Source organism: Oncorhynchus tshawytscha, linkage group LG12 (assembly GCF_018296145.1).
Source record: "Oncorhynchus tshawytscha isolate Ot180627B linkage group LG12, Otsh_v2.0, whole genome shotgun sequence".
NCBI lineage: Eukaryota > Metazoa > Chordata > Actinopteri > Salmoniformes > Salmonidae > Oncorhynchus > Oncorhynchus tshawytscha.
The window spans coordinates 2,085,050-2,109,557 of NC_056440.1; the positions used below are offsets into that span (position 1 = coordinate 2,085,050).

The following is a 24,508-nucleotide window of genomic DNA, read 5'->3' on the forward strand; positions in this document are numbered from 1 at the left end:
TCCCATTCTATTGATCTCTCTCTCCCATTCTATTGATCTCTCTCCCTCTCTCTCCCATTCTATTGATCTCTCTCTCCCATTCTATTGATCTCTCTCTCCCATTCTATTGATCTCTCTCTCCCCATTCTATTGATCTCTCTCTCTCCCATTCTATTGATCTCTCTCTCTCCCATTCTATTGATCTCTCTCTCTCCCATTCTATTGATCTCTCTCTCCCCATTCTATTGATCTCTCTCTCCCATTCTATTGATCTCTCTCTCTCTCCCATTCTATTGATCTCTCTCTCCCATTCTATTGATCTCTCTCTCCCATTCTATTGATCTCTCTCTCCCATTCTCTCTCTCTCCCATTCTATTGATCTCTCTCTCTCCCATTCTATTGATCTCTCTCTCCCATTCTATTGATCTCTCTCTCCCATTCTATTGATCTCTCTCTCCCATTCTATTGATCTCCCATTCTATTGATCTCTCTCTCTCCCATTCTATTGATCTCTCTCTCTCCCATTCTATTGATCTCTCTCTCTCCCATTCTATTGATCTCTCTCTCCCATTCTATTGATCTCTCTCTCTCCCATTCTATTGATCTCTCTCTCATTCTCTCTCTCTCCCATTCTATTGATCTCTCTCTCATTCTCTCTCTCTCCCATTCTATTGATCTCTCTCTCCCCATTCTATTGATCTCTCTCTCCCATTCTATTGATCTCTCTCTCTCCCATTCTATTGATCTCTCTCTCTCCCATTCTATTGATCTCTCTCTCTCTCCCATTCTATTGATCTCTCTCTCTCCCATTCTATTGATCTCTCTCTCCCATTCTATTGATCTCTCTCTCTCCCATTCTATTGATCTCTCTCTCCCATTCTATTGATCTCTCTCTCCCATTCTATTGATCTCTCTCTCTCCCATTCTATTGATCTCTCTCTCCCATTCTATTGATCTCTCTCCCCCATTCTATTGATCTCTCTCCCATTCTATTGATCTCTCTCTCTCCCATTCTATTGACCTCTCTCTCCCCCATTCTATTGATCTCTCTCTCCCATTCTATTGATCTCTCTCTCCCCCATTCTATTGATCTCTCTCTCCCATTCTATTGATCTCTCTCTCCAATTCTATTGATCTCTCTCTCCCTCATTCTATTGATCTCTCTCTCATTCTATTGATCTCTCTCCCCCATTCTATTGATCTCTCTCTCATTCTATTGATCTCTCTCTCCCATTCTATTGATCTCTCTCTCTCCCATTCTATTGATCTCTCTCTCATTCTATTGATCTCTCTCTCCCATTCTATTGATCTCTCTCTCTCCCATTCTATTGATCTCTCTCTCTCTCTCCCATTCTATTGATCTCTCTCTCCCCCATTCTATTGATCTCTCTCCCATTCTATTGATCTCTCTCTCTCCCATTCTATTGATCTCTCTCTCTCCCATTCTATTGATCTCTCTCTCCCATTCATTCTCCCATTCTATTGATCTCTCTCTCCCCATTCTATTGATCTCTCTCTCCCATTCTATTGATCTCTCTCTCCCATTCTATTGATCTCTCTCTCTCTCCCATTCTATTGATCTCTCTCTCTCCCATTCTATTGATCTCTCTCTCTCCCATTCTATTGATCTCTCTCTCTCCCATTCTATTGATCTCTCTCTCTCTCCCATTCTATTGATCTCTCTCTCTCTCCCATTCTATTGATCTCTCTCTCTCCCATTCTATTGATCTCTCTCTCCCATTCTATTGATCTCTCTCTCTCTCGCATTCTATTGATCTCTCTCTCCCATTCTATTGATCTCTCTCTCCCATTCTATTGATCTCTCTCTCTCCCATTCTATTGATCTCTCTCTCTCCCATTCTATTGATCTCTCTCTCCCATTCTATTGATCTCTCTCTCCCATTCTATTGATCTCTCTCTCTCTCCCATTCTATTGATCTCTCTCTCCCATTCTCTCTCTCCCATTCATTCTCTCCCATTCTATTGATCTCTCTCTCTCCCATTCTATTGATCTCTCTCTCCCATTCTATTGATCTCTCTCTCTCTCCCATTCTATTGATCTCTCTCTCCCATTCTATTGATCTCTCTCTCCCCATTCTATTGATCTCTCTCTCTCCCATTCTATTGATCTCTCTCTCTCCCATTCTATTGATCTCTCTCTCCCATTCTATTGATCTCTCTCTCTCCCATTCTATTGATCTCTCTCTCCCATTCTATTGATCTCTCTCCCATTCTATTGATCTCTCTCTCTCCCATTCTATTGATCTCTCTCCCCATTCTATTGATCTCTCTCTCTCTCTCCCCATTCTATTGATCTCTCTCTCTCCCATTCTATTGATCTCTCTCTCTCCCATTCTATTGATCTCTCTCTCCCCCATTCTATTGATCTCTCTCTCCCATTCTATTGATCTCTCTCTCCCCATTCTCTCTCTCTCCCATTCTATTGATCTCTCTCTCTCCCATTCTATTGATCTCTCTCTCCCCATTCTATTGATCTCTCTCTCTCCCATTCTCTCTCTCCCCATTCTATTGATCTCTCTCCCATTCTATTGATCTCTCTCTCCCATTCTATTGATCTCTCTCTCTCTCCCATTCTATTGATCTCTCTCTCTCCCATTCTATTGATCTCCCATTCTGATCTCTCTCTCTCCCATTCTATTGATCTCTCTCTCATTCCATTGATCTCTCTCTCCCATTCTATTGATCTCTCTCATTCTATTGATCTCTCTCCCACATTCTATTGATCTCTCTCCCATTCTATTGATCTCTCTCTCTCTCCCATTCTATTGATCTCTCTCTCCCCCATTCTATTGATCTCTCTCCCATTCTATTGATCTCTCTCTCTCCCATTCTATTGATCTCTCTCTCTCTCCCATTCTATTGATCTCTCTCTCTCCCATTCTATTGATCTCTCTCTCTCCCATTCTATTGATCTCTCTCTCTCCCATTCTATTGATCTCTCTCTCCCATTCTATTGATCTCTCTCTCTCCCATTCTATTGATCTCTCTCTCCCATTCTATTGATCTCTCTCTCCCATTCTATTGATCTCTCTCTCCCATTCTATTGATCTCTCTCTCTCTCCCATTCTATTGATCTCTCTCTCTCCCATTCTATTGATCTCTCTCTCTCTCCCATTCTATTGATCTCTCTCTCCCATTCTATTGATCTCTCTCTCCCCCATTCTATTGATCTCTCTCTCTCTCCCATTCTATTGATCTCTCTCTCTCCCATTCTCTCTCTCTCTCCCATTCTATTGATCTCTCTCTCCCATTCTATTGATCTCTCTCTCCCATTCTATTGATCTCTCTCTCTCTCCCATTCTATTGATCTCTCTCTCTCCCATTCTATTGATCTCTCTCTCCCATTCTATTGATCTCTCTCTCTCTATTGATCTCTCTCTCCCATTCTATTGATCTCTCTCTCTCCCATTCTATTGATCTCTCTCTCTCCCATTCTATTGATCTCTCTCTCTCTCTCCCATTCTATTGATCTCTCTCTCCCATTCTCTCTCTCTCCCATTCTATTGATCTCTCTCTCCCCATTCTATTGATCTCTCTCTCCCCATTCTATTGATCTCTCTCTCCCCATTCTATTGATCTCTCTCCCATTCTCTCTCCCCATTCTATTGATCTCTCTCTCCCATTCTATTGATCTCTCTCCCTCTCCCATTCTATTGATCTCTCTCTCTCCCATTCTATTGATCTCTCTCTCTCCCCATTCTCTCTCTCTCCCATTCTATTGATCTCTCTATTGATCTCTCTCTCCCATTCTATTGATCTCTCTCTCCCATTCTATTGATCTCTCTCTCCCATTCTATTGATCTCTCTCTCTCCCATTCTATTGATCTCTCTCTCCCATTCTATTGATCTCTCTCTCTCCCATTCTATTGATCTCTCTCTCCCCATTCTATTGATCTCTCTCTCCCATTCTATTGATCTCTCTCTCCCATTCTCATTCTCTCTCTCCCATTCTATTGATCTCTCTCTCTCCCATTCTATTGATCTCTCTCTCTCCCATTCTATTGATCTCTCTCTCTCTCTCTCTCCCATTCTATTGATCTCTCTCTCCCATTCTATTGATCTCTCTCTCTCTCTCCCATTCTATTGATCTCTCTCTCTTTCCCATTCTATTGATCTCTCTACCTCCCATTCTTTTGATCTCTCTCTACCCCATTCTATTGATATCTCTCTCTCCCATTCTATTGATCTCTCTCTCCCATTCTATTGATCTCTCTCTCCCCCATTCTATTGATCTCTCTCTCTCTCTCCCTCATTATATTGATCTCTCTCTCTCCCATTCTATTGATCTCTCTCTCCCCCATTCTATTGATCTCTCTCTCCCATTCTATTGATCTCTCTCTCCCATTCTATTGATCTCTCTCTCCCCCATTCTATTGATCTCTCTCTCTCCCATTCTATTGATCTCTCTCTCTCTCCCATTCTATTGATCTCTCTCTCCCATTCTATTGATCTCTCTCTCCCCCATTCTATTGATCTCTCTCTCTCCCATTCTATTGATCTCTCTCTCATTCTATTGATCTCTCTCTCTCCCATTCTATTGATCTCTCTCTCCCCATTCTATTGATCTCTCTCTCCCCATTCTATTGATCTCTCTCTCCCATTCCATTCTATTGATCTCTCTCTCCCATTCTATTGATCTCTCTCTCCCATTCTATTGATCTCTCTCTCCCCATTCTATTGATTCTCTCTCTCCCATTCTATTGATCTCTCTCTCCCCATTCTATTGATCTCTCTCTCCCATTCTATTGATCTCTCTCTCCCATTCTATTGATCTCTCTCCCATTCTATTGATCTCTCTCTCCCATTCTATTGATCTCTCTCTCCCATTCTCTCTCTCTCCCCATTCTATTGATCTCTCTCTCCCATTCTATTGATCTCTCTCTCCCATTCTATTGATCTCTCTCTCTCCCATTCTATTGATCTCTCTCTCCCATTCTATTGATCTCTCTCTCCCCATTCTATTGATCTCTCTCTCCCATTCTATTGATCTCTCTCTCCCATTCTATTGATCTCTCTCTCTCCCATTCTATTGATCTCTCTCTCTCCCATTCTATTGATCTCTCTCTCCCCATTCTATTGATCTCTCTCTCCCCATTCATCTCTCTCTCCCATTCTATTGATCTCTCTCTCATTCTATTGATCTCTCTCTCCCATTCTATTGATCTCTCTCTCTCTCCCATTCTATTGATCTCTCTCTCATTCTCTCTCTCTCCCATTCTATTGATCTCTCTCTCTCTCTCTCTCTCCCATTCTGATCTCTCTCTCCCATTCTATTGATCTCTCTCTCTCCCATTCTATTGATCTCTCTCTCCCATTCTATTGATCTCTCTCTCATTCTATTGATCTCTCTCTCCCATTCTATTGATCTCTCTCTCTCCCATTCTATTGATCTCTCTCTCTCCCATTCTATTGATCTCTCTCTCCCATTCTATTGATCTCTCTCTCCCCCATTCTATTGATCTCTCTCTCCCATTCTATTGATCTCTCTCTCTCCCCATTCTATTGATCTCTCTCTCCCATTCTATTGATCTCTCTCTCTCCCATTCTATTGATCTCTCTCTCCCATTCTATTGATCTCTCTCTCCCCATTCTCTCTCTCTCCCATTCTATTGATCTCTCTCTCCCATTCTATTGATCTCTCTCTCTCCCATTCTATTGATCTCTCTCTCCCATTCTATTGATCTCTCTCTCTCCCATTCTATTGATCTCTCTCTCCCCATTCTATTGATCTCTCTCTCCCATTCTATTGATCTCTCTCTCCCCATTCTATTGATCTCTCTCCCATTCTATTGATCTCTCTCTCCCATTCTATTGATCTCTCTCTCCCATTCTATTGATCTCTCTCCCATTCTATTGATCTATCTCTCCCCCATTCTATTGATCTCTCTCTCTCCCATTATATTGATCTCTCTCCCATTCTATTGATCTCTCTCTCTCCCATTCTATTGATCTCTCTCTCCCCATTCATTCTCTCTCCCCCATTCTATTGATCTCTCTCTCCCATTCTATTGATCTCTCTCTCCCATTCTATTGATCTCTCTCTCTCCCATTCTATTGATCTCTCTCTCTCCCATTCTATTGATCTCTCTCTCCCATTCTATTGATCTCTCTCTCCCCATTCTATTGATTCTGATCTCTCTCTCTCTCTCTCCCATTCTATTGATCTCTCTCCCATTCTATTGATCTCTCTCTCCCATTCTATTGATCTCTCTCTCCCATTCATTGATCTCTTCTCCCATTCTATTTGATCTCTCTCTCTCCCCTCTATTCCCATTCTATTGATCTCTCTCATTCTCCCATTCTATTGATCTCTCTCTCTCCCATTCTATTGATCTCTCTCTCCCCATTCTATTGATCTCTCTCTCCCATTCTATTGATCTCTCTCCATTCTCTCTCTCTCCCATTCTATTGATCTCTCTCTCCCATTCTATTGATCTCTCTCTCCCATTCTATTGATCTCTCTCTCCCATTCTCTCTCTCTCTCCCATTCTATTGATCTCTCTCTCCCATTCTATTGATCTCTCTCTCCCATTCTATTGATCTCTCTCTCTCCCATTCTATTGATCTCTCTCTCTCCCATTCTATTGATCTCTCTCTCTCCCATTCTATTGATCTCTCTCTCCCATTCTCTCTCTCTCCCATTCTATTGATCTCTCTCTCTCCCATTCTATTGATCTCTCTCTCTCCCATTCTATTGATCTCTCTCTCTCCCATTCTATTGATCTCTCTCTCTCTCCCATTCTATTGATCTCTCTCTCCCCCATTCTATTGATCTCTCTCCCATTCTATTGATCTCTCTCTCTCCCATTCTATTGCTCTCTCTCTCTCTCCCAATCTATTGATCTCTCTCTCTCCCAATCTATTGATCTCTCTCTCTCCCATTCTATTGATCTCTCTCTCCCATTCTATTGATCTCTCTCTCCCATTCTATTGATCTCTCTCTCCCATTCTATTGATCTCTCTCTCCCATTCTATTGATCTCTCTCTCCCATTCTATTGATCTCTCTCTCCCATTCTATTGATCTCTCTCTCTCCCATTCTATTGATCTCTCTCTCTCCCATTCTATTGATCTCTCTCTCTCCCCATTCTATTGATCTCTCTCTCTCTCCCATTCTATTGATCTCTCTCTCTCCCATTCTATTGATCTCTCTCTCTCTCCCATTCTATTGATCTCTCTCTCTCCCATTCTATTGATCTCTCTCTCCCATTCTATTGATCTCTCTCTCCCATTCTATTGATCTCTCTCTCCCATTCTATTGATCTCTCTCTCCCATTCTATTGATCTCTCTCTCCCCATTCTATTGATCTCTCTCTCCCCATTCTATTGATCTCTCTCTCCCCATTCTATTGATCTCTCTCTCTCCCATTCTATTGATCTCTCTCTCTCATTCCATTCTATTGATCTCTCTCTCCCATTCTATTGATCTCTCTCTCCCATTCTATTGATCTCTCTCTCTCCCATTCTATTGATCTCTCTCTCATTCTATTGATCTCTCTCTCCCATTCTATTGATCTCTCTCTCCCCCATTCTATTGATCTCGCTCTCTCCCATTCTATTGATCTCTCTCTCCCATTCTATTGATCTCTCTCTCCCCCATTCTATTGATCTCTCTCTCTCCCATTCTATTGATCTCTCTCTCTCCCATTCTATTGATCTCTCTCTCATTCTCTCTCCCCCATTCTATTGATCTCTCTCTCCCATTCTATTGATCTCTCTCTCTCCCATTCTATTGATCTCTCTCCCCCATTCTATTGATCTCTCTCTCTCCCATTCTATTGATCTCTCTCTCCCATTCTATTGATCTCTCTCTCCCATTCTATTGATCTCTCTCTCCCCCATTCTATTGATCTCTCTCTCTCTCTCTCTCCCATTATATTGATCTCTCTCTCTACCATTCTATTGATCTCTCTCTCCCCCATTCTATTGATCTCTCTCTCCCATTCTATTGATCTCTCTCTCTCTCCCATTCTATTGATCTCTCTCTCTCTCCCATTCTATTGATCTCTCTCTCTCCCATTCTATTGATCTCTCTCTCCCATTCTATTGATCTCTCTCTCTCCCATTCTATTGATCTCTCTCCCATTCTATTGATCTCTCTCTCCCATTCTATTGATCTCTCTCTCCCCATTCTATTGATCTCTCTCTCTCTCCCATTCTATTGATCTCTCTCTCCCATTCTCTCTCTCTCCCATTCTATTGATCTCTCTCTCCCATTCTATTGATTCTCTCTCTCTCATTCTATTGATCTCTCTCTCCCCATTCTATTGATCTCTCTCTCTCCCATTCTATTGATCTCTCTCTCTCCCATTCTCTCTCTCCCATTCTATTGATCTCTCTCTCCCATTCTATTGATCTCTCTCTCCCATTCTATTGATCTCTCTCTCCCATTCTATTGATCTCTCTCTCATTCCATTGATCTCTCTCTCCCATTCTATTGATCTCTCTCATTCTATTGATCTCTCTCCCACATTCTATTGATCTCTCTCCCATTCTATTGATCTCTCTCTCCCATTCTATTGATCTCTCTCTCTCTCCCATTCTATTGATCTCTCTCTCCCCCATTCTATTGATCTCTCTCCCATTCTATTGATCTCTCTCTCTCCCAATCTATTGATCTCTCTCTCTCCCATTCTATTGATCTCTCTCTCCCATTCTATTGATCTCTCTTTCCCATTCTATTGATCTCTCTCTCCCATTCTATTGATCTCTCTCTCATTCCATTGATCTCTCTCTCCCATTCTATTGATCTCTCTCATTCTATTGATCTCTCTCTCCCATTCATTCTATTCTCTCTCTCTCCCCCATTCTATTGATCTCTCTCTCCCATTCTATTCTCTCTCTCTCTCCCATTCTATTGATCTCTCTCTCTCCCATTCTATTGATCTCTCTCTCTCCCATTCTCTCTCTCCCATTCTATTGATCTCTCTCTCCCCATTCTATTGATCTCTCTCCCCATTCTATTGATCTCTCTCTCCCATTCTATTGATCTCTCTCTCTCCCCATTCTATTGATCTCTCTCTCTCCCATTCTATTGATCTCTCTCTCCCATTCTATTGATCTCTCTCTCCCATTCTATTGATCTCTCTCTCCCCATTCTATTGATCTCTCTCTCCCATTCTATTGATCTCTCTCTCCCATTCTATTGATCTCTCTCTCCCATTCTCTCTCTCTCCCATTCTATTGATCTCTCTCTCTCTCCCATTCTATTGATCTCTCTCTCTCCCCATTCTATTGATCTCTCTCTCCCATTCTCTCTCTCCCATTCTATTGATCTCTCTCTCCCATTCTATTGATCTCTCTCTCCCATTCTATTGATCTCTCTCTCTCTCCCATTCTATTGATCTCTCTCTCTCTCTCTCCCATTCTATTGATCTCTCTCTCTCCCATTCTATTGATCTCTCTCTCTCTCTCTCCCTAATTATATTGATCTCTCTCTCTACCATTCTATTGATCTCTCTCTCTCCCATTCTATTGATCTCTCTCTCCCCCATTCTATTGATCTCTCTCTCCCATTCTATTGATCTCTCTCTCCCCATTCTATTGATCTCTCTCTCTCTCTATTGATCTCTCTCCCATTCTATTGATCTCTCTCTCTCCCATTCTATTGATCTCTCTCTCCCATTCTATTGATCTCTCTCTCTCCCATTCTATTGATCTCTCTCTCTCCCATTCTATTGATCTCTCTCTCCCATTCTATTGATCTCTCTCTCCCATTCTATTGATCTCTCTCTCCCATTCTCTCTCTCTCCCATTCTATTGATCTCTCTCTCCCATTCTATTGATCTCTCTCTCCCATTCTATTGATCTCTCTCTCCCCCATTCTATTGATCTCTCTCTCCCCATTCTATTGATCTCTCTCTCCCATTCTCTCTCTCTCTCCCATTCTATTGATCTCTCTCTCTCCCATTCTATTGATCTCTCTCTCTCCCATTCTATTGATCTCTCTCTCCCATTCTATTGATCTCTCTCTCTCCCATTCTATTGATCTCTCTCTCCCATTCTATTGATCTCTCTCTCTCTCTCTCCCATTCTATTGATCTCTCTCTCCCATTCATCTCTCTCCCATTCTATTGATCTCTCTCTCTCCCATTCTATTGATCTCTCTCTCTCCCATTCTATTGATCTCTCTCTCTCCCATTCTCTCTCTCTCTCCCATTCTATTGATCTCTCTCTCCCATTCTATTGATCTCTCTCTCCCATTCTATTGATCTCTCTCTCCCCCATTCTATTGATCTCTCTCTCCCATTCTATTGATCTCTCTCTCTCTCCCATTCTATTGATCTCTCTCTCTCCCATTCTATTGATCTCTCTCTCTCCCATTCTATTGATCTCTCTCTCCCATTCTATTGATCTCTCTCTCTCTCCCATTCTATTGATCTCTCTCTCCCATTCTATTGATCTCTCTCTCCCATTCTATTGATCTCTCTCTCTCTCCCATTCTATTGATCTCTCTCTCTCCCATTCTATTGATCTCTCTCTCCCATTCATTCTATTGATTCTATTGATCTCTCTCTCCCATTCTATTGATCTCTCTCCCATTCTATTGATCTCTCTCTCCCATTCTATTGATCTCTCTCTCCCATTCTATTGATCTCTCTCTCCCATTCTATTGATCTCTCTCTCTCTCCCATTCTCTCTCTCTCCCATTCTATTGATCTCTCTCTCTCCCATTCTATTGATCTCTCTCTCTCTCTCCCATTCTATTGATCTCTCTCTCCCATTCTCTCTCTCTCCCATTCTATTGATCTCTCTCTCTCTCTCTCCCCATTCTATTGATCTCTCTCTCCCATTCTATTGATTCTCTCTCCCATTCTATTGATCTCTCTCTCCCATTCTATTGATCTCTCTCCCCCATTCTATTGATCTCTCTCTCCCATTCTATTGATCTCTCTCTCTCCCATTCTATTGATCTCTCTCTCTCCCATTCTATTGATCTCTCTCTCCCATTCTATTGATCTCTCTCTCCCATTCTATTGATCTCTCAATCCAATTCTATTGATCTCTCTCTCCCATTCTATTGATCTCTCTCTCCCATTCTATTGATCTCTCTCCCCCATTCTATTGATCTCTCTCTCATTCTATTGATCTCTCTCTCCCATTCTATTGATCTCTCTCTCTCCCATTCTATTGATCTCTCTCTCTCCCATTCTATTGATCTCTCTCTCCCATTCTATTGATCTCTCTCTCCCATTCTATTGATCTCTCTCTCTCCCATTCTATTGATCTCTCTCTCTCCCATTCTATTGATCTCTCTCTCCCATTCTATTGATCTCTCTCTCCCATTCTATTGATCTCTCTCTCTCTCCCATTCTATTGATCTCTCTCTCTCCCATTCTATTGATCTCTCTCTCTCCCATTCTATTGATCTCTCTCTCCCATTCTATTGATCTCTCTCTCCCATTCTATTGATCTCTCTCTCCCATTCTATTGATCTCTCTCTCCCATTCTATTGATCTCTCTCTCCCCCATTCTACTGATCTCTCTCTCCCCCATTCTATTGATCTCTCTCTCCCATTCTATTGATCTCTCTCTCCCATTCTATTGATCTCTCTCTCTCCCATTCTATTGATCTCTCTCTCTCCCCATTCTATTGATCTCTCTCTCTCCCATTCTATTGATCTCTCTCTCTCCCATTCTATTGATCTCTCTCTCCCCATTCTCTCTCTCTCCCATTCTATTGATCTCTCTCATTCTATTGATCTCTCTCCCCCATTCTATTGATCTCTCTCTCCCATTCTATTGATCTCTCTCTCCCATTCTATTGATCTCTCTCTCTCCCATTCTATTGATCTCTCTCTCCCATTCTATTGATTCTCTCTCTCTCCCATTCTATTGATCTCTCTCTCCCATTCTATTGATCTCTCTCTCCCATTCTATTGATCTCTCTCTCTCCCATTCTATTGATCTCTCTCTCTCCCATTCTATTGATCTCTCTCTCTCCCATTCTATTGATCTCTCTCTCTCCCATTCTATTGATCTCTCTCTCCCATTCTATTGATCTCTCTCTCCATTCTATTGATCTCTCTCCCATTCTATTGATCTCTCTCTCTCCCATTCTATTGATCTCTCTCTCATTCTCTCTCTCCCATTCTATTGATTCTCTCTCTCTCCCATTCTATTCTCTCTCTCCCCCATTCTATTGATCTCTCTCTCTCTCCCATTCTATTGATCTCTCTCTCCCATTCTCTCTCTCTCCCATTCTATTGATCTCTCTCTCCCATTCTATTGATCTCTCTCTCTCCCATTCTATTGATCTCTCTCTCCCATTCTATTGATCTCTCTCTCTCCCATTCTATTGATCTCTCTCCCCCATTCTATTGATCTCTCCCATTCTATTGATCTCTCTCTCCCATTCTATTGATCTCTCTCCCCCATTCTATTGATCTCTCTCTCATTCTATTGATCTCTCTCTCTCCCATTCTATTGATCTCTCTCTCTCCCATTCTATTGATCTCTCTCTCTCCCATTCTATTGATCTCTCTCTCCCATTCTATTGATCTCTCTCTCCCATTCTATTGATCTCTCTCTCCCATTCTATTGATCTCTCTCTCCCATTCTATTGATCTCTCTCTCTCCCATTCTATTGATCTCTCTCTCTCCCATTCTATTGATCTCTCTCTCTCTCCCATTCTATTGATCTCTCTCTCCCATTCTATTGATCTCTCTCTCTCCCATTCTATTGATCTCTCTCTCTCCCATTCTATTGATCTCTCTCTCCCATTCTATTGATCTCTCTCTCTCCCATTCTATTGATCTCTCTCTCTCCCATTCTATTGATCTCTCTCTCCCATTCTATTGATCTCTCTCTCCCATTCTATTGATCTCTCTCTCCCCCATTCTATTGATCTCTCTCTCCCATTCTATTGATCTCTCTCCCATTCTATTGATTCTATTGATCTCTCTCTCCCATTCTATTGATCTCTCTCTCCCCATTCTATTGATCTCTCTCTCCCCATTCTATTGATCTCTCTCCCATTCTATTGATCTCTCTCTCCCATTCTATTGATCTCTCTCCCATTCTATTGATCTCTCTCTCCCATTCTCTCTCTCCCCATTCTATTGATCTATTGATCTCTCTCCCATTCTATTGATCTCTCTCCCATTCTATTGATCTCTCTCTCTCTCCCATTCTATTGATCTCTCTCTCTCCCATTCTATTGATCTCTCTCTCCCATTCTATTGATCTCTCTCTCCCATTCTCTCTCTCTCCCATTCTTTTGATCTCTCTCTCCCCCATTCTATTGATCTCTCTCTCTCCCATTCTATTGATCTCTCTCTCCCCATTCTATTGATCTCTCTCTCCCCCATTCTATTGATCTCTCTCTCTCCCATTCTATTGATCTCTCTCTCTCCCATTCTATTGATCTCTCTCTCTCCCATTCTATTGATCTCTCTCTCCCATTCTATTGATCTCTCTCTCCCATTCTATTGATCTCTCTCTCCCATTCTATTGATCTCTCTCTCCCATTCTATTGATCTCTCTCTCTCCCATTCTATTGATCTCTCTCTCTCTCCCATTCTATTGATCTCTCTCTCTCCCATTCTATTGATCTCTCTCTCCCATTCTATTGATCTCTCTCTCCCATTCTATTGATCTCTCTTTCTCCCATTCTATTGATCTCTCTCCCATTCTATTGATCTCTCTCTCCCATTCTATTGATCTCTCTCTCTCCCATTCTTTTGATCTCTCTCTACCCCATTCTATTGATCTCTCTCTCTCCCATTCTATTGATCTCTCTCCCATTCTATTGATCTCTCTCTCCCCCATTCTATTGATCTCTCTCTCCCATTCTATTGATCTCTCTCCCCCATTCTATTGATCTCTCTCTCTCCCATTCTATTGATCTCTCTCTCCCATTCTCTCTCTCCCATTCTATTGATCTCTCTCTCCCATTCTATTGATCTCTCTCTCTCCCATTCTATTGATCTCTCTCTCTCCCATTCTATTGATCTCTCTCTCATTCTATTGATCTCTCTCTCCCATTCTATTGATCTCTCTCTCTCTCTCTCCCATTCTATTGATCTCTCTTTCCCATTCTATTGATCTCTCTCTCCCATTCTATTGATCTCTCTCTCTCTCCCATTCTATTGATCTCTCGCTCTCCCATTCTATTGATCTCTCTCTCTCCCATTCTATTGATCTCTCTCTCTCTCCCATTCTATTGATCTCTCTCTCCCATTCTATTGATCTCTCTCTCCCATTCTGATCTCTCTCTCTCCCCATTCTATTGATCTCTCTCTCTCCCATTCTATTGATCTCTCTCTCCCATTCTATTGATCTCTCTCTCTCTCCCATTCTATTGATCTCTCTCTCTCTCGACCATTCTATTGATCTCTCTCTCCCCCATTCTATTGATCTCTCTCTCTCCCATTCTATTGATCTCTCTCTCATTCTATTGATCTCTCTCTCCCATTCTATTGATCTCTCTCCCCCATTCTATTAATCTCTCTCTCATTCTATTGATCTCTCTCTCCCATTCTATTGATCTCACTCTCTCCCATTCTATTGATCTCTCTCTCCCATTCTATTGATCTCTCTCTCCCCCATTCTATTGATCTCTCTCTCCCTCATTCTATTGATCTCTCTCTCCCGCATTCTATTGATCTCTCTCTCTCCCATTCTATTGATCTCTCTCTCATTCTATTCTCTCTCTCCCCATTCTATTGATCTCTCTCTCTCATTCTATTGATCTCTCTCCCATTCTATTGATCTCTCTCTCTCCCATTCTATTGATCTCCCATTCTCTCTCTCCCATTCTATTGATCTCTCTCTCCCATTCTATTGATCTCTCTCTCCCATTCTATTGATCTCTCTCATTCTGATCTCTCTCTCCCCATTCTATTGATCTCTCTCTCCCCATTCTATTGATCTCTCTCTCCCATTCTATTGATCTCTCTCTCTCCCATTCTATTGATCTCTCTCTCTCCCATTCTATTGATCTCTCTCTCTCCCATTCTATTGATCTCTCTCTCCCATTCTATTGATCTCTCTCTCTCCCATTCTATTGATCTCTCTCTCTCCCATTCTATTGATCATTCTATTGATCTCTCTCTCTCCCATTCTATTGATCTCTCTCTCTCCCATTCTATTGATCTCTCTCTCCCCATTCTATTGATCTCTCTCTCCCATTCTGATCTCTCTCTCCCATTCTATTGATCTCTCTCTCTCCCATTCTATTGATCTCTCTCTCCCATTGTATTGATCTCTCTCTCCCCCATTCTATTGATCTCTCTCTCCCATTCTATTGATCTCTCTCCCCCATTCTATTGATCTCTCTCTCCCATTCTATTGATCTCTCTCTCCCATTCTATTGATCTCTCTCTCCCCCATTCTATTGATCTCTCTCTCCCATTCTATTGATCTCTCTCTCCCATTCTATTGATCTCTCTCTCTCCCATTCTATTGATCTCTCTCTCCCCCATTCTATTGATCTCTCTCTCTCCCATTCTATTGATCTCTCTCTACCCCATTCTATTGATCTATCTCTCCCCCATTCTATTGATCTCTCTCTCTCTCCCTCATTATATTGATCTCTCTCCCATTCTATTGATCTATCTCTCCCCCATTCTATTGATCTCTCTCTCTCTCCCTCATTCTATTGATCTCTCTCCCATTCTATTGATCTCTCTCTCTCCCATTCTATTGACCTCTCTCTCCCCCATTCTATTGATCTCTCTCTCCCATTCTATTGATCTCTCTCTCTCCCATTCTATTGATCTCTCTCTCTCTCCCATTCTATTGATCTCTCTCTCCCATTCTATTGATCTCTCTCTCCCCCATTCTATTGATCTCTCTCTCTCTCCCATTCTATTGATCTCTCTCTCTCTCCCATTCTATTGATCTCTCTCCCCATTCTATTCTCTCTCTCTCCCATTCTATTGATCTCTCTCTCCCATTCTATTGATCTCTCTCTCCCATTCTATTGATCTCTCTCTCTCCCATTCTATTGATCTCTCTCTCCCATTCTATTGATCTCTCTCTCTCTCCCATTCTATTGATCTCTCTCCCATTCTCTCTCTCCCATTCTATTGATCTCTCTCTCTCCCCATTCTATTGATCTCTCTCTCTCCCATTCTTTGATCTCTCTCTCCCATTCTATTGATCTCTCTCTCCCATTCTATTGATCTCTCTCTCTCCCATTCTATTGATCTCTCTCTCTCCCATTCTATTGATCTCTCTCTCTCCCATTCTATTGATCTCTCTCTCCCCATTCTATTGATCTCTCTCTCCCATTCTATTGATCTCTCTCTCCCATTCTATTGATCTCTCTCTCCCATTCTATTGATCTCTCTCTCTCCCATTCTATTGATCTCTCTCTCCCCCATTCTATTGATCTCTCTCTCCCCCATTCTATTGATCTCTCTCTCCCATTCTATTGATCTCTCTCTCTCCCATTCTGTTGATCTCTCTCCCCCATTCTATTGATCTCTCTCTCATTCCATTGATCTCTCTCTCCCATTCTATTGATCTCTCTCATTCTATTGATCTCTCTCTCCCATTCTATTGATCTCTCTCTCCCATTCTATTGATCTCTCTCTCTCCCATTCTATTGATCTCTCTCTCCCCCATTCTATTGATCTCTCTCTCCCATTCTATTGATCTCTCTCTCCCATTTAATTGATCTCTCTCTCTCCCATTCTATTGATCTCTCTCTCCCCCATTCTATTGATCTCTCTCTCCCATTCTATTGATCTCTCTCTCCCCATTCTATTGATCTCTCTCTCCCATTCTATTGATCTCTCTCCCCCATTCTATTGATCTCTCTCTCTCCCATTCTATTGATCTCTCTCATTCTCCCCATTCTATTGATCTCTCTCTCTCTCCCATTCTATTGATCTCTCTCTCTCCCATTCTATTGATCTCTCTCTCTCCCATTCTATTGATCTCTCTCTCCCATTCTATTGATCTCTCTCTCCCATTCTATTGATCTCTCTCTCCCATTCTATTGATCTCTCTCTCCCCATTCTATTGATCTCTCTCTCATTCTATTGATCTCTCTCTCCCATTCTATTGATCTCTCTCTCTCCCATTCTATTGATCTCTCTCTCTCTCCCATTCTATTGATCTCTCTCTCCCATTCTATTGATCTCTCTCTCCCATTCTATTGATCTCTCTCTCCCATTCTATTGATCTCTCTCTCCCATTCTATTGATCTCTCTCTCCCATTCTATTGATCTCTCTCTCTCCCATTCTATTGATCTCTCTCTCCCATTCTATTGATCTCTCTCTCCCATTCTATTGATCTCTCTCTCCCCACTTCTATTGATCTCTCTCTCCCATTCTATTGATCTCTCTCTCCCCCATTCTATTGATCTCTCTCTCCCATTCTATTGATCTCTCTCCCATTCTATTGATCTCTCTCTCCCATTCTATTGATCTCTCTCCCCATTCTATTGATCTCTCTCTCCCATTCTATTGATCTCTCTCTCCCATTCTATTGATCTCTCTCTCCCCCATTCTATTGATCTCTCTCCCATTCTATTGATCTCTCCCCATTCTATTGATCTCTCTCTCTCCCATTCTATTGATCTCTCCCATTCTATTGATCTCTCTCTCCCATTCTATTGATCTCTCTCTCTCCCATTCTATTGATCTCTCTCTCCCATTCTATTGATCTCTCTCTCCCATTCTATTGATCTCTCTCTCCCATTCTATTGATCTCTCTCCCCCATTCTATTGATCTCTCTCTCTCCCATTCTATTGATCTCTCTCTCTCCCATTCTATTGATCTCTCTCTCCCCCATTCTATTGATCTCTCTCCCATTCTATTGATCTCTCTCTCCCATTCTATTGATCTCTCTCTCTCCCATTCTATTGATCTCTCTCTCTCCCATTCTATTGATCTCTCTCTCTCCCATTCTATTGATCTCTCTCTCCCCCATTCTATTGATCTCTCTCTCCCCATTCTATTGATCTCCCATTCTATTGATCTCTCCCATTCTATTGACCATTCTATTGATCTCTCTCTCCCATTCTATTGATCTCTCTCTCCCATTCTATTGATCTCTCTCTCATTCTATTGATCTCTCTCTCCCATTCTATTGATCTCTCTCTCTCCCATTCTATTGATCTCTCTCTCCCATTCTATTGATCTCTCTCCCATTCTCTCTCTCTCCCATTCTATTGATCTCTCTCTCTCTCTCTCCCATTCTATTGATCTCTCTCTCCCATTCTATTGATCTCTCTCTCCCATTCTATTGATCTCTCTCTCTCTCCCATTCTATTGATCTCTCTCTCTCCCATTCTATTGATCTCTCTCTCTCTCCCATTCTATTGATCTCTCTCTCCCATTCTATTGATCTCTCTCTCTCCCATTCTATTGATCTCTCTCTCCCATTCTATTGATCTCTCTCTCCCATTCTATTGATCTCTCTCTCATTCTCTCTCTCTCCCATTCTATTGATCTCTCTCTCCCATTCTATTGATCTCTCTCTCTCCCCATTCTATTGATCTCTCTCTCTCCCATTCTATTGATCTCTCTCTCCCATTCTATTGATCTCTCTCTCCCATTCTATTGATCTCTCTCTCTCCCATTCTATTGATCTCTCTCTCTCCCATTCTATTGATCTCTCTCTCTCTCTCCCATTCTATTGATCTCTCTCTCCCATTCTATTGATCTCTCTCTCTCCCATTCTATTGATCTCTCTCTCTCCCATTCTATTGATCTCTCTCTCCCATTCTATTGATCTCTCTCTCCCATTCTATTGATCTCTCTCTCTCCCATTCTATTGATCTCTCTCTCTCCCATTCTATTGATCTCTCTCCCATTCTATTGATCTCTCTCTCCCATTCTATTGATCTCTCTCTCTCATTCTATTGATCTCTCTCTCCCATTCTATTGATCTCTCTCTCCCCCATTCTATTGATCTCTCTCTCTCTCCCTCATTATATTGATCTCTCTCTCCCATTCTATTGATCTCTCTCTCTCCCATTCTATTGATCTCTCTCTCCCATTCTATTGATCTCTCTCTCCCATTCTATTGATCTCTCTCTCCCATTCTATTGATCTCTCTCTCATTCTCTCCCATTCTATTGATCTCTCTCTCTCCCATTCTATTGATCTCTCTCTCTCTCCCATTCTATTGATCTCTCTCTCCCATTCTATTGATCTCTCTCTCTCTCCCATTCTATTGATCTCTCTCTCTCCCATTCTATTGATCTCTCTCTCCCATTCTATTGATCTCTCTCTCTCTCTCCCATTCTATTGATCTCTCTCTCTCTCTCTCTCCCATTCTATTGATCTCTCTTTCCCATTCTATTGATCTCTCTCTCCCATTCTATTGATCTCTCTCTCTCTCCCATTCTATTGATCTCTCTCTCCCATTCTATTGATCTCTCTCTCTCTCCCATTCTATTGATCTCTCTCTCTCCCATTCTATTGATCTCTCTTCTCCCATTCTATTGATCTCTCTCTCTCTATTGATCTCTCCCATTCTATTGATCTCTCTCTCTCCCATTCTATTGATCTCTCTCTCTCCCATTCTATTGATCTCTCTCTCTCCCATTCTATTGATCTCTCTCTCCCATTCTATTGATCTCTCTCTCCCATTCTATTGATCTCTCCCATTCTCTCTCCTCCCATTCTATTGATCTCTCTCTCTCCCATTCTATTGATCTCTCTCTCTCCCATTCTATTGATCTCTCTCTCTCCCATTCTATTGATCTCTCTCTCCCCCATTCTATTGATCTCTCTCTCCCCCATTCTATTGATCTCTCTCTCCCCATTCTATTGATCTCTCTCTCCCATTCTATTGATCTCTCTCTCCCATTCTATTGATCTCTCTCTCTCCCATTCTATTGATCTCTCTCTCTCCCATTCTATTGATCTCTCTCTCTCCCATTCTATTGATCTCTCTCTCTCCCATTCTATTGATCTCTCTCTCCCATTCTATTGATCTCTCTCTCCCATTCTATTGATCTCATCTCTATTGATCTCTCTCTCCCATTCTATTGATCTCTCTCTCCCCATTCTATTGATCTCTCTCTCTCTCTCCCCATTCTATTGATCTCTCTCTCCCATTCTATTGATCTCTCTCTCCCATTCTATTGATCTCTCTCTCCCATTCTATTGATCTCTCTCTCCCATTCTATTGATCTCTCTCTCCCATTCTATTGATCTCTCTCCCCATTCTATTGATCTCTCTCTCTCCCATTCTATTATTGATCTCTCTCTCCCCCATTCTATTGATCTCTCTCTCTCTCCCATTCTATTGATCTCTCTCATTCTCTCATTCTATTGATCTCTCTCTCCCATTCTATTGATCTCTCTCTCCCATTCTATTGATCTCTCTCTCTCCCATTCTATTGATCTCTCTCTCCCATTCTATTGATCTCTCTCTCCCATTCTATTGATCTCTCTCTCCCATTCTATTGATTCTCTCTCTCTCCCATTCTATTGATCTCTCTCTCCCATTCTATTGATCTCTCTCTCTCCCTCTCCCATTCTATTGATCTCTCTCTCCCATTCTCTCTCTCCCATTCTATTGATCTCTCTCTCATTCTCTCTCTCCCATTCTATTGATCTCTCTCTCTCTCCCATTCTATTGATCTCTCTCTCCCATTCTATTGATCTCTCTCTCTCCATTCTATTGATCTTCTCTCCCATTCTATTGATCTCTCTCTCTCCCATTCTATTGATCTCTCTCTCTCCCATTCTATTGATCTCTCTCTCATTCTATTGATCTCTCTCTCCCATTCTATTGATCTCTCTCTCTCCCATTCTCTCTCTCTCCCATTCTATTGATCTCTCTCTCTCTCCCATTCTATTGATCTCTCTCTCCCATTCTATTGATCTCTCTCTCCCCATTCTATTGATCTCTCTCCCCCATTCTATTGATCTCTCTCTCCCATTCTATTGATCTCTCTCTCCCATTCTATTGATCTCTCTCTCCCATTCTATTGATCTCTCTCTCCCATTCTATTGATCTCTCTCTCTCCCCCATTCTATTGATCTCTCTCTCTCTCTCTCCCATTCTATTGATCTCTCTCTCTCCCATTCTCCCATTGATTCTCTCTCTCTCCCATTCTATTGATCTCTCTCTCCCATTCTATTGATCTCTCTCCCATTCTATTGATCTCTCTCTCTCCCCATTCTATTGATCTCTCTCTCCCATTCTCTCTCCCCATTCTATTGATCTCTCTCTCCCATTCTTTTGATCTCTCTCTCCCCCATTCTATTGATCTCTCTCTCCCATTCTATTGATCTCTCTCTCCCATTCTATTGATCTCTCTCTCTCATTCTATTGATCTCTCTCTCCCATTCTATTGATCTATCTCTCTCCCATTCTATTGATCTCTCTCTCTCTCCCTCATTATATTGATCTCTCTCCCATTCTATTGATCTCTCTCTCTCCCATTCTATTGATCTCTCTCTCCCCCATTCTATTGATCTCTCTCTCCCATTCTATTGATCTCTCTCTCCCCCATTCTATTGATCTCTCTCTCCCATTCTATTGATCTCTCTCCCATTCTATTGATCTCTCTCTCTCATTCTCTCCATTCATTTCTCTCTCCCATTCTATTGATCTCTCTCTCCCATTCTATTGATCTCTCTCTCTCCCATTCTATTGATCTCTCTCTCCCATTCTATTGATCTCTCTCTCCCATTCTATTGATCTCTCTCTCTCCCATTCTATTGATCTCTCTCTCCCATTCTATTGATCTCTCTCTCTCCCATTCTATTGATCTCTCTCTCCCATTTATTGATCTCTCTCTCCCATTCTATTGATCTCTCTCTCTCCCATTCTATTGATCTCTCTCTCTCCCATTCTATTGATCTCTCTCTCTCCCATTCTATTGATGTACTCTCTCTCTCTCTCCCATTCTATTGATCTCTCTCTCTCCCATTCTATTGATCTCTCTCTCTCTCCCATTCTCTCTCTCCCATTCTATTGATCTCTCTCTCTCCCATTCTATTGATCTCTCTCTCCCATTCTATTGATCTCTCTCTCCCATTCTATTGATCTCTCTCTCCCATTCTATTGATCTTCTCTCTCCCATTCTATTGATCTCTCTCTCCCATTCTATTGATCTCTCTCCCATTCTATTGATCTCTCTCTCTCCCATTCTATTGATCTCTCTCTCCCATTCTATTGATCTCTCTCTCTCCCATTCTATTGATCTCTCTCTCCCATTCTATTGATCTCTCTCTCTCCCATTCTATTGATCTCTCTCTCTCCCATTCTATTGAGGGTCTCTCTCTCCCATTCTATTGATGTCTCTCTCAGTGACTCCCATTCTAGGGTTGATGTCTCTCATTCTCCCATTCTATTGATCTCTCTCTCTCCCATTCTATTGATCTCTCTCCCATTCTATTGATCTCTCTCTCCCATTCTATTGATCTCTCTCTCTCCCTTTCTGTCTCCCATTCTATTGATCTCTCTCTCTCCCTTTCTATTGATGTACTCTCCCTATATTTTTCTCTCAGGTTAAGGGTTAGACTACTCACACTGTGACGTTGTGGTCAGGTTAGGGTTAGATGTACTCACACAGTGACGTTGTGGTCAGGTTAGATGTACTCACACTGTGACGTTGTGGTCAGGTTAGGGTTAGATGTACTCACACAGTGACGTTGTGGTCAGGTTAGGGTTAGATGTACTCACACAGTGACGTTGTGGTCAGGTTAGGGTTAGATGTACTCACACTGTGACGTTGTGGTCAGGTTAGGTTAGATGTACTCACACTGTGACGTTGTGGTCAGGTTAGGGTTAGATGTACTCACACTGTGACGTTGTGGTCAGGTTAGGGTTAGATGTACTCACACAGTGACGTTGTGGTCAGGTTAGGGTTAGATGTACTCACACTGTGACGTTGTGGTCAGGTTAGATGTACTCACACTGTGACGTTGTGGTCAGGTTAGATGTACTCACACTGTGACGTTGTGGTCAGGTTAGATGTACTCACACTGTGACGTTGCGGTCGGGGCAGCTGTCACCGAAGGTTCCTCCCTGTTCCTTGAAGGTGATGAGGTTCCATACAGCCACCACAGTGTCTTCAGGAACACTGAAGTGGAACAGCTCCACGCTGGCGAAGGACCGGAACGCGTTCAGCTTACGAGGCGTCCGTGTAAAGTAGTCTGTTACGAAGTGACAATCTGGAGGAAAGAGAGGGGGAGGACGAGGGGGAGGACGAGGGGGAGGACGAGGGGGAGGACGAGGGGGAGGACGAGGGGGGGAGGACGAGGGGGGAGGACGAGGGGGAGGACGGGGGGGAGGACGAGGGGGAGGGCGAGGGGGGGAGGGACGAGGGGGAGGACGAGGGGGGAGGACGAGGGGGAGGACGAGGGGGGACGTGTCAGAGAAATGATTAGTTACATTTCTCCGGGCGAAGACGTACATTCTCACCCAGACACACACACACACACACGCAGGCACACACACACACGCAGGCACACACACACACACACACACAGGGGACAGCGGGTAGAGAAATAGCTTCTAATGCAGTTTAGGTGATTTTCTCCTCAGAATCTAACAACCAATGATTTAATCATGTTGATGTGAGACAGTCAGCCTTCAGATCCAGCATTTACTCTCAATCCACTCTACCCCCTGTCCCCACCATCCCTATCAGCAGGCCAGGGAGGAGACAGAGAAACCACATCTACAGCCTCTGGTCTAAAGTAGTACATTTTAATAGGGAATAGGGTGCCATAGGCCTCTGGTCTAAAGTAGTGCATTATATAGGGAATAGGGCTCTGGTCTAAAGTAGTGCACTATATAGGGAATAGGGCCCTGGTCTAAAGTAGTGCACTATATAGGGAATAGGGCTCTGGTCTAAAGTAGTGCACTATATAGGGAATAGGGCTCTGGTCTAAAGTAGTGCACTATATAGGGAATAGGGTACTGGTCTAAAGTAGTGCACTATATAGGGAATAGGGCTCTGGTCTAAAGTAGTGCACTATATAGGGAATAGGGTGCCATTTGGGATGCAGACACAGTCTTTCGGTAATCAGCCGTGTCTCACCACCACTAGGGCCCAGATGTCAGACATCTTATGTGATTTATACCCTACGGGAAGGACGAATAGGGCTCTGTGTCTAAAGTCATTTTGTCACTATATAGGGAATGCGGCTCTGTGTCTGAAAAGTAGTGTATCTTTCCAGTGTGTGTGGAGCTCACCTGGTTCCCTGATCTCATTTATAGGATATGCATCAGAGTAGCCTATTTTGCATTGATATGCAAATCTCATCTCAGCGTTAAACCAAACAACACTGTAGCCTCATTAGGATCCCTCCAAAAAGGTATTTTTGTGATTCCAGGATATTGGTCTTTGTGAGACACAGAGGAGGTGAACGGATGATCTCCGCATGTTGTTCCCACCGTGAATGGAGGAGGAGGTGTGATGGTGTGTGGGTGCTTTGCTGGTGACACAGTCTGTGATTTATTTAGAATTCAAGCCACACTTAACCAGCATGGCTTCCACATCATTCTGCAGCGATACTCCATCCCATCTGGTTTGCGCTTAGTGGGACTATCATTTGTTTTTCAACAGGAAAATGACCCAA

At 42.5% G+C, this 24,508-nt stretch overlaps 1 protein-coding gene across 1 annotated transcript in view; it reads right to left on the reverse strand.

Moving 5' to 3' along the window:
* Positions 1-24,508, reverse strand: part of tmem8b (transmembrane protein 8B) — a 291,112-nt gene that overhangs the window by 218,089 nt on the left and 48,515 nt on the right. The window contains exon 2 of the mRNA XM_042331174.1: positions 22,906-23,095. Within this exon, the coding sequence (XP_042187108.1) occupies positions 22,906-23,095 (190 nt within the window). The remainder of the gene's footprint in view (positions 1-22,905; positions 23,096-24,508) is intronic.